This window comes from Apaloderma vittatum, unplaced genomic scaffold (assembly GCF_000703405.1).
Source record: "Apaloderma vittatum isolate BGI_N311 unplaced genomic scaffold, ASM70340v1 scaffold6520, whole genome shotgun sequence".
NCBI lineage: Eukaryota > Metazoa > Chordata > Aves > Trogoniformes > Trogonidae > Apaloderma > Apaloderma vittatum.
Window position 1 is genome coordinate 1 of NW_009696082.1, and position 14,003 is coordinate 14,003.

General features: G+C 40.7%; 1 protein-coding gene across 1 annotated transcript in view; it reads left to right on the forward strand.

Annotated features, from left to right (window-relative positions):
* Positions 1-13,456: 13,456 nt before the first annotated feature.
* LOC104276881 (beta-2-glycoprotein 1-like) overlaps positions 13,457-14,003 on the forward strand; it is a 6,029-nt gene continuing 5,482 nt past the window's right edge. Inside the window, exon 1 of the mRNA XM_009873342.1 lies at positions 13,457-13,520. Coding sequence (XP_009871644.1) covers positions 13,457-13,520 — 64 coding nt within the window. The remainder of the gene's footprint in view (positions 13,521-14,003) is intronic.

The window sequence follows — 14,003 nt, forward strand, 5'->3', positions numbered from 1 at the left end:
CTGAGACTCTTCCTCACAAACTTTTCCCCTTCCTGCAGCTCGGAACCCCAGCAGCAGATGTGCAAACGCTGTCCGAGGCCGTACGGAGCCACCACACATCACACAACACCCGCTGCACCTACAACAGGCACGAGAGAGGAGCAGCCTCGCTGTCCTACCCCACTGCAGCGTGTCCCGTGTCCTTAACTTACCACAGAGTAACCCTGCAGTGGATGTGGTCTATCTGGATATCAGCAAGGCATTTGACACCATCTCCCACAGCATCCTCGTAGCTAAACTGAGGCAGTGTGGTCTGGATGACCAAGTAGTGGGGTGGGTCGCTGATCGGTTGAAGGGAATAAGTCAGAGAGTTGGAGTGGAACATCTGCCTGGTGAGGAAAGGCTGAGGGAGCTGGGTCTCTTTAGCTTGGAGAAGAGGAGGCTGAGGGGTGACCTCATTCATGTTTATAAATATGTCAAGGATGAGTGTCAGGAGGACGGAGACAGGCTCTTCTCAGCAACATCCAATGACAGGACAAGGGCAATGGGTACAAGCTGGAACATAGGAGGTTCCACAAAAATATTAGAAAAAACTTTTTCACTGTGAGAGTGACAGAGCCCTGGCACAGGCTGCCCAGGGTGTGGAGTTTCCTTCTCTGGAGACATTCAAAACCCGCCTGGACGCGTCCTTGTGTGACCTACTGTAGGTGATCCTGCTCTGGCAGGAGGGCTGGACTAGACGATCTTTGGAGGTTCCTTCCAACCCCCAACATTCTGTGATTCTGTGATACAACACAAATGTCCCCAACAAGAATGTAGGAAACACTCAGAAAGTCTTTTCCGCTAGTTAATGCATCCAACACATACACGAAAGACTTTTACTACATTTATATGTGGTGCACCAACAATGTAATAAGGTATCCTATAGAATGATAGATCTGTTCATCTTCATTTATTCCTATTACACACAAAATATTCAGGACAAAAAGTCCCAGGACACAGAAATATTATCTGCATATGGCACACGTACATTCTCTCATATTGCAATTTCTACGGCATTACCATGGATTCAGAAAAGTGCCACATAAAGCATGTGGCGTAAAAACACAATATATGTGCTAAACAAACAAACAAAAAAGGCCCAATTGTGAGGTTTTTAACAATTGTTGCTGCCTTTGCTACAACTTTTCACCTATGGCAAATGTATGCTTATCAAAAATTCCCCTACCTCAATATATCTGCATACTCTGTGGAAACGTGTAATATATTTTATTTCACAAGAATGAAAGCAAGCTCATTAACTCAAATGAAGTCTTATTTGCTGACGGGAAAAGTGCACATGGACATTTACCACAAAACAGAAATAGTTTGTCACATGCTATCTTATTCCTAATTTTAAAACCTAGGTTTCTGAGAGCAGCCTGGCTGAGCTGGTATGTCCATGGCATTTCATCGAGTAACTGATGACAGGATTAGCTCTGTTTTTTTCCTATACTTATAGAATCAAGCCAGTTTCCTGATAAACTCTTTCCATATGTCCTTGCTTCATGGACTGTTATTTTAGAAGCAACTACTTTCAAATTTGATCTGAAATGCAATAAAATATAAAGATTTTTAGATTTGGTTTCTACCTATTTTGCATGTTTCAAATCCTTTATTCCTTTTCAGAAGGAATAGATTCTTCTTGCCCTAATTAACTTATGCCAGAGCATGAGCAGCACTAAGAAACATTTTGTACTCTCATTCAGTGTTCTGTCAAGAAATAGGGAACATATTTATTTCTATTCCTTTAGTGCTGTATTACAGACGTGGCTACCGGAACTGGCGAGTGTGACTGTATCAGATGCAACTCAGATTATGTCAGATTTGGGGCAATCTGTACATTTGGTTCCTCCTTAAAAATCTCACAAACCTGCTGAATCATTCTGGATTCCAGTTTCTTTCCTGAGAGTGACTCAGGTCAAGATTTGTTCACTGGAACATCAGTGAGCGCCCCGGGCTTTTCGTTCCAGCATCCACCGATTGCCTTGTTAGGCCCCAGGGAAGAGCCAAACAATACAGGATCACGTTAGGATCACTTCATTCTGTCTCTGTAAAGCAACCGTTTTATCTCAGGCCTAATAATTATTTGCACAGAGTGATTATACACATTAGGCAAGATTAGAAAAAATCTATTACATGTGCATAGCAATCCTCGGGCCACTGGATAAACCATCATACCACAACCTTCCCTTAACTGTCTATAACTCCTCCTTATACACACCACTTACATAATGCTTTTTTGTCTGTGTGCATATATATTCACCTTGAAATATGTAGATTTGTCCCTATGATCAAGAAACTCTTATGGTGATACTATGAGGTGACACTGCGTTCCAATCACCGAACGCTTTTGGTATACGCTGTCGGGACACCAGCCTCTCGCTGGGATGCTTTTAATTGTTTGGACACCATTTTCCCCTACTCTGCATCTGGGTCCTGGAGGGGATCCAGGAGCTCATCCTTTCTCAGCAAATTGCTGGAGGAAAGATATCTGTCACCTCTTCCTGAGCAGCCCTTCCCCACCAGCAGCCCATGACTTGCTCTTCTGCTTAGGGTAACGTTAGCGATTTGTTTCTTATTCAGGCCATCTGGACAAGGAGTCAGCATTATCGTTGTTTGTGTTCAGGCATATACATGGTTATTAAATCAGAGTAGCAGCTTTTCCAACCTCCTGGCAAGCAGCTTCAGAATTTCTGACTCCAAAGTCCTATTTATGGGGTCTTTTGATCACAATTTTACACCTGTATGAACATCCGGAGAATATCCTAGAGACTTTATCCCTGATAGCAGTTCCCATTGGATGGTTTATGAGTTTTTCTTGGAAAAATTTGATTGGTGCTGTAACAAGCACAATTTCTTGAATCCTTTCTGTATTTGCAGCAATAGCATCCTAGGTCTGCAAGTGTAAGCATCTTTGTTCATTCTGAAAGAGGATTCTTACAGTCATTCTGCTCTCTGTGAAATGCCTTCTCTTTTTATTCATCTGGTGGATCAACACACTATTGCCCGCATAATTTCTTGATGAAAAAGCAATTTAAAAAGTGTTTCCTTCCTACAGGAAAGATGTCCAGATTGTTCTGCCCCTATTAACATGTGCTACAGTAGATCAACTCAAAGACAAAGCCAAGGATAACACCTTCATAAACTTCTTTGGCAGTTGTGACTCTCTGTCACTATTTCCTGCTTGTAAGAAATATTCAACAAACAGGAATCACTTCCTGCTTGAGGCCTATAAGGAAGTTCACAACCTAATTTCTCCTCATGTTTCAAAGCAAATTACTGCTACTTCCTTTTCTAGAGGGTAATCAGAACAAGAAGCTGTCTTTCAAATCCCTTTTGGGAAGGACGGCTTGACCATTGCAAACCCGCTGTCTAAAAATTATTTGCTTTACCCAGTCTCAACTTCCAGAGGAATTTCCACACAGTCAGCTTATAAGACATTTCTACCAGCAACTATTATTGAATAATTACGTGCCATCATTAAGTTAAAAGCAGTTACCAGTTTCCACTAATACACAAATTTCAGAGTCAAATTTCAGGAGTCAGGTTTTCTTAATTTCTTTTTCCACGCAACACATTATTTGTTTCTCTCTTCGTTTGAAATCACCTATAGAGTTTCCTTTTGAAGCTTCTTCTCCTAAGTTTGTTTGTCATTCTCTGATCAGTAGCAATTAATTACGACACAATGTCCGCTACTCCTACGTTTTTTTCAGATCCTGCCACACGGTCATCAACGAGGTTTAGGGTTCTTACCCCAGACACTTTGGCAACAATGTATCCTAAATATTTCCAAAGTCTAGAAAAAAGTAGGAGGTGGTAACACAAATAAATACATTCGTATGAGTGTTTGTATGTCTGTTTCGGAGTGTTAAAAGGAGGTAGAAATACTTTGTATCTCTCTGCATCAACACTGGTTTCTGCATCTTTCTGTTTACAGTCTGCACAACCCTACCTGGGTCTCTGTATTTACGCTTACTCTCTTCTCCACCCTTTTCCCCTCAAAATTACTCAGATTGCAGTTTGCGAAATAGAGGGTCATTAGACAGATTTCATCATTAAATGATGCCATGTGACAGACAGCTTGTTTACACATGGGCGCTAATGTGGAAGTTTGAATGTATGCATTAAGACGCAATTGAAAAGAAGACTAAGTACAGAAAAAAAGTCCTATGTATGTCACACTAAAAATATTTCTGAAAATTTCTGGGGGAAAAAAAGGCATATTGTAAAAATGAATCATTTGCCAGGGTTGAAATTGCAGCTCATTGATATGTCCTAATCAAGAAAATCCCACTTCCCTTTGCAACATGTAAATTTGCCATTATTTCAACTCGATTTTCCTAGAAAGTGATGCAAGCCCTGTTCCATTCCCCATGCAGCTAGCTTGTAGCTGCCTGAGAATTATCCTCACAGCAGCTCTCTATGGAATTGGAAATAGATAGTTGATGATATACAGAACATTGAGCATAAAATACATTTTTCTTGTATCAGTGTTCTCAACAGAATACTGAGTGACAAGCTATTGCTTTCTTTTCTGATATCTCAGACATATTAGGAGCATAGTAAAATATCTCCTAGTTATGGAGCTGAACCAGATTTTGACACTTTTATACGCTGAGATGTGAGGGGGGCCCTTTGGGATGTTTCGTGGGTTTTGTCTCTAGATTGTATAAATAAAAATTTCTGCCTCAGCTAGAGTATTTGCTATCATTGTTGTTTTGCAGATTTTGTCCTTCCCACCAGCAATCACTGGAAAATTTTGAATATCTCTTTCAAAAAGTAATTCACATTCTTCTGAGTGCATCAGAACAATTCTCTTGTGTAGGCAAATTTCCAGTTTTCAACTGTACACACAAAAAAGGCAGAAACACTCAGACTTTGAAATACAAACAAAGCACTCAAACGATGCAGAAAAAAGAACAAACCTCTCTTGTACCAACTAAACAAGAGAGCCTCTATTATTTATTTAGAGAAACATGGCACGCAGGTTTGTGAGAAACAAACTAGGTGGTTTTTGCAAGGGACAACTGACCCCTGGAATTCCTTGCCCAGAACTGAATGCAAGGATGAGGGCTGGTGCAGGACATGGGCTCAAGGGAGTGAGAAAGCCTGTGAGAGACAAACGTTGGGTGTTACTGAAAAGAGGCCACAGCTGGCTCAGGAAATTCCCTAAAGGGAAAATGCTCAGAGAGTGAGAGATCCGTAGGTGGAAGTGTCGTATCTGCTTGCCCTTTAGGTGCACCTGCGCTGACTGTTAGAGACAAAATCCTCGGCTGGATGGGCCCTGCCTGAACCAGCACCACCACTCCTATGGCCTTCCTTTTCTTCTTTAATTTAATTCCTGTAAGAAAGTTCACTCTATACTGTTGGATTGCTGGAAAACATCAATTTTGGAATATCTGCGTCTAGCAGGAGACAGCTCCTAATAGAGCAGGACAATACTTAGAGTTTCTTTAGGCTGGTTATGGGCCATGTGATGTGATCTCACTGACACTGAAGTCAAAGTGAAATTTCCCACTATTTCAATGTGAACAAAAAGTTGTTGTGTTGGTTTTTTACCATATCCCCATGAATCTTCTACTGAAAGGGATGATAACTTTGCAAGAGTAAGCTGAGCGAAATATTACCACGTGACGATGAGATGTAAATAGATATTACATCTATTGTATGTATAATTCAAACTATTACTTTTGACAGCAGAATATCATTACAGATAAAAGAAAGAGTAACTTTCATGTTAATTTAGTTTGTTCTAGAGAATAAAGATGAGAGAAAAACACAAATTGTATCTGCAGGAATATACAGGGTATTCATTTCTTTTTCTGTGCCACTGTTATATTTTGACACGTTGATGTAGAGAAAGTAGAACATCACTTTCAATAGTATGATTTCCAATTATACCACATCTGTCTGGGCTCTACACAAGCATTTATACTTATGGAAACAATATTAATCAGAATGACAAGAGTTTGGCTGGACAAACAGCTTTAAAATACTTGTTTAATTTAGAAGAACTGAAAAGAGAAAACACTGACGCACAAAACCTGCTGACATTAATTTAAAAAAAAAATAAATTCAAACCCCCAAAGTGACAGTTAACTGAAAAACGCAGTGTGGGAAACCTCTCTGCTGCACAGGCTTAGCACAAGGAAGGATTCCATTTGTTAGCATTCAACGTTCATTCAACTCCCCACCGATATTTTAATTTTCAAAAAAATCCCAGAAACTGTCCTTTAATGGTGGTAGAGACTATATTTGGTTTTTTAATCCAGTATTGTGGATTAAAGACTGAAAAGATTAGCAGACTAATGCATATCATAACAAGGGAACATCTTCTTAGGTTGCGCTAAGTAAGTCTCATGATACCATTCAGCTTCACATGGTATGGTGACCTCAATAGCCCAAAATTGCTATTTGTCTGTCATAAAATGCTGCAGATGCTCTTTCCGTATGAGTTATATATTTAAATAGTTTTGTTTCAGAAAACATCATTTTAAAAATCAGACATCTCACCCCCAATGCTGGGCATCCTGTATGTGATTGCCAGTGGATTTTGATCCAGATGTATCATGTCATGCCTGGGAGAGAAGAGCTGGGCAGCTCCCTTCAGAAAGGTTTGGAACAGTAGTTAAGCCACCTTCTCATGGACAAACGATGACCCTCTCATTAATGACACAAGGGTGAAAAACTACTTCTTTTTCCCCACAGAATAAAAGTTACAAAATGCAGAGCAAGCCTACATATATGTGCTCTCTGCGCATTTTCAACTTCTATCATGAATATCTTGTACTTTGTAGAGCGCTTATGATCTGTTCTCCCCAAAACATCTGGACATCTTCTCTTTTCAAAACTTAAATTTATGAGAATGTCACTGACATCAGTTCTGGCAATGCTGGAACGATTGCAATTTTATTTCACCGTTCCCAGAATGCTGGCAGCATCTTTGTGTCTCCCTAGGCAATGAAAAATCTCCCTGTGCAACAAGTAAAGGAAAATCGACCTCTGATATCTATTTTTACATACAATTACAAAATAAATGCAGAATTCGAAGAAAAGCCTGTCTGGAAAATGGTGCAGCTACAAGAATCAAATTTTTTAGGGATACATCCTCATGAGGAGGTTGTCAAAGCAGCTGAGTGGCCTTCTGGAAACCAAAAGAGATCCCTACATTTTCCAAAATTTACTTTATTAAAGTCAGTACTTTTAAAAGCATGGCCTTCATTTAGTTGTCTAAATAGAATTTGAGTCCTTCTGAAGATTTGATTCCAGTTACTGATAGTGGCCCCTTCAAAATCTGCTTCCTCTTAGAAAGGCTTCGCCCTGGATTTATTGCTGGAGATTAGAGGCTGTCACAAAGTGAAATTAGTTTATTGATATCCTCCTGCTCTCTAATGGTCCACACTACAGAAGTACCACACTGCGTGGTACAGAACAAGACTGTTATCAGGATCCAGACACAGAATAATCTGTTGTCGTGAGCATCAGACATAGGCCACATCGACAGGGCTGCAGGAGGAAGCTTCGAGCACAATTTTTCTAGTAAAATGTCTAGCTCAAGACAGACTAAACTTTCCCGTCACGTTAGCCCTAAATTCATTCACTTATGTCTGAATATTCAATAACACTCTCAAAAATCAGCTTGTAGAAGTCAATGGCCTTCCATCTAGATCCAAAGTTTCATAAAATTTTCTGTTCTGAGACTACGTTTTTAGCTTCTTCAGACTTGTCAGTCAACAGTGCAGTGAGGAATTCCCCCTTTTGGAACAGATTTGCTAAGAATAAGAGATTAAAAATAGATGAGGAAAAATTAAAGTCAACTACTAGTGTCGATTAATAAAGATTTTGGGAGGATTCCTAATATTGTACTTTTGTTAATTGTATATAAATTTATTCAAATCTCATTAAGAAAGCCCCTAATGAAGCCAGCCACAAGACTCAGGCTGGCCCGTGAAGGTTTTGGTTTAGACTGTAAGGGAGATCAGTACCCGCTTTTTGATTACACTGTGCAGGGGCTGAATCACAAAGGAGGTAAATTTATTCATCCATAACACTCTGGACTTCTGCCCAGAAAGAATTTAACAGATGATATGCATGGGTTAATAGACATCACGGGATCTGTCTAGATTGAAACTCTCGATTTATTAGGTGATAGCAACGGATGCCTCCGACACAGCCACAGGGCATTGATTCTAGGCTGCTTTTAGACATGCACACTTTTCAATGAAGTTTTTAATGTGGATGAGTATCCCGAACAGCTTCTTGATTGTTGATCCTCTTATCCATCATTTGGAAACCCTGAAGACCAGCAGTAAATAAATCTGGTGGTATCTGGGCTTCTTGATAATGTTATGGCAATGTGCCAAGGGAGGCACGGGCAATATAAAAGCGTTCTCATTGACGCTAATGACAGTTTTGGTGATCTGAAAGTGTATTCCTGCAGCAGTGCATCTTCCTTGGGAAACCTGCATCAGATCCTGAGCAGGTCTGAACTCTCTCCAGCTTGTAAACAAGATGACAACCTGAGGCTATATATATATATATATATGTATGTATAAAAACAAGGCCAGATGCTGCTCTCTGAGAAATCTGTGGCATCTGGCTTAATTGAAAGCCAAAGAATAATGATGAAGGGAATCTTGGAAACTTTGTTTCAAGCTTGATGGGTGAAGAGGAAGAGCTTGGCTTGAGCTTGGAGATCATCCTGTCTTTTCTGACCTCTCCCTTATGATGACTGGCCAGCTTTTTCCTTAAATGCAATCGCGCATCTCTACACCTGCACCAAGGGAAAAGGCAAGAAGGGACAAGGCAAAAAAAGAGGTGAAAAGGTCTGTAGCTCCATACTGTGCTTTTATGTTGACATCTCAAAAGTTGCCCTTTGCAGATCTGTTCACTGAAGATTTAAACTCCCATAGAGAACATCTTGCCCTCAAGGGTTCATAATTTAATGTTCCCGATGAGGAAATTTAACATAGGGGTTTTTTAGACAAGTTTTGATGAATTTATCTGAGGAACAGACTGTTTCACAATATTTGGGTCGCGGTAGAGCTGTGAGAGAGATTCTCCGGATTCTCTGTGCAGGAAATGAGAAGGCGGAGAGGAGGAAGTAGCTTTAAAATGCTCTCTGGTTTTGTACACTGTGAGTTTAATGTGTGTGAAAAATAGAACACCTTCATGCCTCCGCAGGAGAATATAGGCCTGCTACCACCTGGAAAATTTGTTAGCGCCAGCCCTCTGACATCTCAGATTAATACAGGATTGAGTATTTTAATACTGCATTTCCAGTAAACTGGTGGGTGCTTAAAGTGGTTTAACGTCCAGGACTAAAATGATAATTATGATGCTGACTTCAGAAGAAACATTCTGAAACATCAGTGGTAACTAGGAGTGCAGTTTACTCCTAAAATATGCTACTAAGGGAAAACAATCTTTTTACGATTGTTTACTTCTTATGCCACTGACACATTCTTTCAGATCAATATCTGTAACTGTGTCTTTACTTCCAACATCTCCAAACACATGAAATATAAACTTCCACTGGGAAATAATATACCAAAAATGGATCTTGGTTTGCTAATGAGTGTATACATCCAAATTATCTATACTTTAAATATTAAATTAAACTGAAATATAGGAAGCTGGAATGGTCTCAACTTATCTGGAACTGAAAGCAATTATTTTTATTTAAGGCTAATAATGACTTGATTTACCTTCTTACTTTTTATTTCTTATTGCTCAGTGCAAGGGACACTTACTTCAATATTGGATGTATTGAGTAGAGGTGATAAAAATGTTTGTGCAGTACATAAATGAACTTTGAACAAATATTAATAGAACTATCTTGGCAACGTGAAGAGAAATGATTGGACCCATGACTTAACACCTGCTCCCGCAGAGGAACACGGATACATCCGTTAGACATCTGATCATCACCTCTTCATACCCCGGAGGCAGAAATGGGTGTTCACATGAAACCCTGGTGACTGACATGTGGAACAAAAGGAACAGCATGAAAGAAGTCAAAATCTGGATATCTCATGCTTGCAGGAAAAGGATGAGATTGTGGGTTCAAGTACAGTCCCAAGACCAGGTCTCATGCCAGAGAGAGTGCCCCAGCAAGCCGGAGCTGGCACGTAAGGGAGGACGGCATTCAGGCCTCTCTTTAATATTCTACTCAGTGTCCTGAATTAAGGCAAAGAAACATCTGCATCCTGAACTGTGCATTTTCTGGTTGAAGAACAGTCATAAAAATCTTGAGAGCTGTGGGTAACGCAGACCCAACACTCATTGTTCGGAAGGACAGACTGCAGGGAAGGCTGTGGCAGGATCAGGGGTGAGACATATCCTACATATCAGGAAAACTACAGCATCAGCGAGAGAAGCAGACAGACAGATTAGAGGAAGGACATAAGGTCTCGCTCATTAGCTGGGGATCGGTTATCTTGCACCGACTTTCAGTCTAGTTCTTGCAAACTTTCTGCATAATATCTCTAGGAGAGACCAATTCCTGCCTGGAAGTCTCTGCCCACCTTCCTATTATCTTGGGTCCCAATTATTACAATGTCTTCACCCGTTGTCATGACAGCTCCGGATGACTCCTGGTGTCAACGAAGAAAGCTGCTGCACAGACTGTTTTTCATCATCATTTTTCTTTTAGCATCCCTCTGCTTTTTACTTCCTGCTTCTCTTCCAAATTACATTTTTACCTTCACTTTTAAGGCCTTTCCTGGCTTATCCTCCTCCTCTCTCTTATTTCTTACTGAAACCACTCTGATCAGCCAGTGCTGCCAGGCTTTGTCATTTAATTGCTCTCTTCAAACATACACTTTTGTCCCTTGTGAACCCTCAGCTTTATACTGAATATGACGTGTATGGAATGGAATACTTTGCTGGTCAGTTTTTGGGTCACCTGTCCTGTCTCCTCCTCCCCATAGGTGTGACCTTTTCTTTACTTACTATTTTTTTAATATTATGACTTGTTTTATAAGAGCTATGATAACAAATAGCACACATGATAAAAGAGTGGGTTGGATCTTATGGAATATCAAGTGATTTACATAATTGTACACTATCATCAAATGCAGAAAGAGTTAGTTTGGTTTGCTCATGCTCTGCCAAGGTAAATCTATACAATAATCATCTCCAGTTACTGGAAAAGACACAGTTATTTGTAACATATATTCTAATGTTTCTTCCTGCAGACAAATATGTTTTCAAAAAGAATCACAAAATTGGCAGTTATTGTGCAGCTGAGTGAAATACATGCCCAAATATTCATCCCTCAGTTTTGCATGCAATTATTCAAGTTTACTTGCAGTTTTGATAGCAGTAAATTTATCACACACAAAATCTATGGACAAATTAATGTGCATATAATTTAACCCTTTTCCCTGCTCCCCTCTTCTTAAAGAGTATAGACAACTTTCCAGTTCAAGTTGATGTCCGTATGGTATATGGTAGAGTACATTCTGCCATCTGCTGAGTGAAATAAGAAATGCTCATAGATTCAACATTGAAAGGGATAAAATTGTGCCCCTCCATTCCTTTGCTATTTTAAACACAGAAAGGAATGTAATCAGAATAGTGGGCAGATGTAAGCAAGGATTTAAACCAGAGGAAAGGAAGTTCATTACAGCGTTGCAGTGTGTTGCGAAGGGAAAAGATACTTGTGAAATTGTGTAAAGTCAAAGAGGCAGTCCGACAAACAGAAAAATAGTCAGATGTCAATACAGAAGATGAAGGCAATTTTTTTTTTCTGTTGATTTAGCAGTAGTACTTTGCCCTTTGGCCCTGTGTATTTGGTAAATATTTCGAGCAGGACATTCACAGTGTTTTCTTTCTGAGAAGAATAGCATGTTCCCAATTGTTTAATGTTGTGGCTAAAATTTGTGTTTTAAATGCAAACACTAAAAACTTTATAAAACAAAAATAAACTATTTAGGATCACAGCAATAAGAGTTTGACATAACCTAGCTTCTTGTTAGAGCTTCAAATGTCCCTCACTCCTCCTCACAGGCTGTGAGTCAGCAGGGGAGGAGGATACTTAGATTAGAAACACCAAACTGTGGAACAATGATTACACAAATGTTATTCTGGTTGCACTTCAGATGCTCCTGCAGTTAAAATCTGCTAAATTAGGAGAACTGCAGTGATCAGAACCTCAGCTGATATCTGTGGAGTTTTGACTTGATGACCCCAAATTGCAGTGCCTAAACAAGTTTTTATATCACCCAAAAATATGAGTTAGGTTTGAATCATAGAATCATAGAACAATTCAGGTTGGAAAAGCCCCTTGGTATCATCGAGTCCAACCATTGACCCTACACTACAAGTTCACCCCTAAACCATCTCACCCAACACCACATCTAAGTGACACTTGAACACATCCAGGGATGGCGACTCAACCCCCTCCCTGGGCAGTCTGTTCCAGTGTCTGATCACTCTTTCTGTGAAGAATTTCTTCCTAATGTCCAGCCTAAACCTGCCCTGTTGCAACTTGCAACCATACCCCCTGGTTCTGTCCCTAATGACCTGTGAGAAGAGACCAGCACCAACCTCTCTACAATGTCCTTTCAAGTAATTGTAGAACATGATGATATCCTCCCTCAGCCTCCTCTTGGTCAAACTGAACAGACCCAGCTCCCTCAATTGCTCCTCATAAGGTCTGTTCTCCAGGCCCTTCACTAGCTTTGTTGCCCTCCTCTGCACTCGCTCCAACACCTCGAGATCTCTACTATACTGAGGTGACCAAATCCCTGGTCACAAATAAGCACATTCCAGGATCATTATTTCATTGCTCCTGCAGTGCTGGCATTGCGGGCCCTGTCTCTGACGCTTTTAGTTGTCTGTTATTTGAAAGAGGATTATTGATGACATGACTCTCACCCAGCTAGCCCATAAAGGCTGAAGTTTCAGGCCAGATCATCACCTAGTGTAAACTGGCATGAAGTTGGTACCATCACTGGGGGTTCATGACAATCCCAGTGTCCCTCCAACACCAATCGTTTCACCTTAAAAAGATTTTGTTACAACTCTTAGGACTCTTTGGTACACAGAAGTGATAAACAAAAGCTTCTTAGTGACAGTTCTATTATTTGACCCAATGTCATATTCCAAATACCCTCATCCTCTAAAGATGGTGAGAAGATAATACTGTTTTTTTCAAAAACATCAGTCTCAACAGATGCTCTGCAGAAACAACCAGAGACGTTTTCAGCAGAGACTGCTCTCTGAATTCCCGCATTATGTTCAAATGCAACATGTGATGGGTTGTTTCATCCTTCGTTCCAAGCAACACAAGGAACCTTTTATCTTCTGTTTACTAGGACGGGAATAAATACAAAGAGTTAATAAGTAACCATCCTTTTGCGGGTGCCTTTATTTTTAAGAGAAGAGCCACTGGACGGAGGGTCACTCGGGAAGCTCGGGACTGGCCGCGATGTTCCCCCTGGCACTGCTCGCCTGCGCAGCTGCTCTGAGCCACTGTGCTCTCGCAGCCAAAGGTAAGTGCCTTCCGCTTTCTGAGGGCAATACTACCCTGAAGCGTGAATGAGGGAAGCTGGAGAAAGGGTTTTAAAACCTTTAGACAGTCCTGATCAAGCGTTTTGAAAAGTGTTCTGAAAGCTACTTCCTTCCTTCCCCCCCCTTCTATCCCTTCTTCTCTCCCGTCCTATGGCAAGGTGAATTGCTGTACACAAAAAATGGAGAAAACCAGAAGAAATATGGACAGAAGGTGTGGAAACCAGGCTGCCTGCACACTGGGGGGCCTTGTGCCTGCTGGGAGTTACCCTCGCTCTGTCCCTCTGCCCATCTCCCCTCGCTCCCCCCTCTGCCATTGGGGCTGCCTGGCACAGCTCCTGTCTCACTTTTCTTCTCCTTTCCCCCACTCCACGGGCTCTGGGCACTGTCTCATGTACTTTCTCCTTCTGTGTGTCATTTGTTTCTACCGCATGAGCTTTGCTTTCCTCTTCTTTCTCCCCACAATC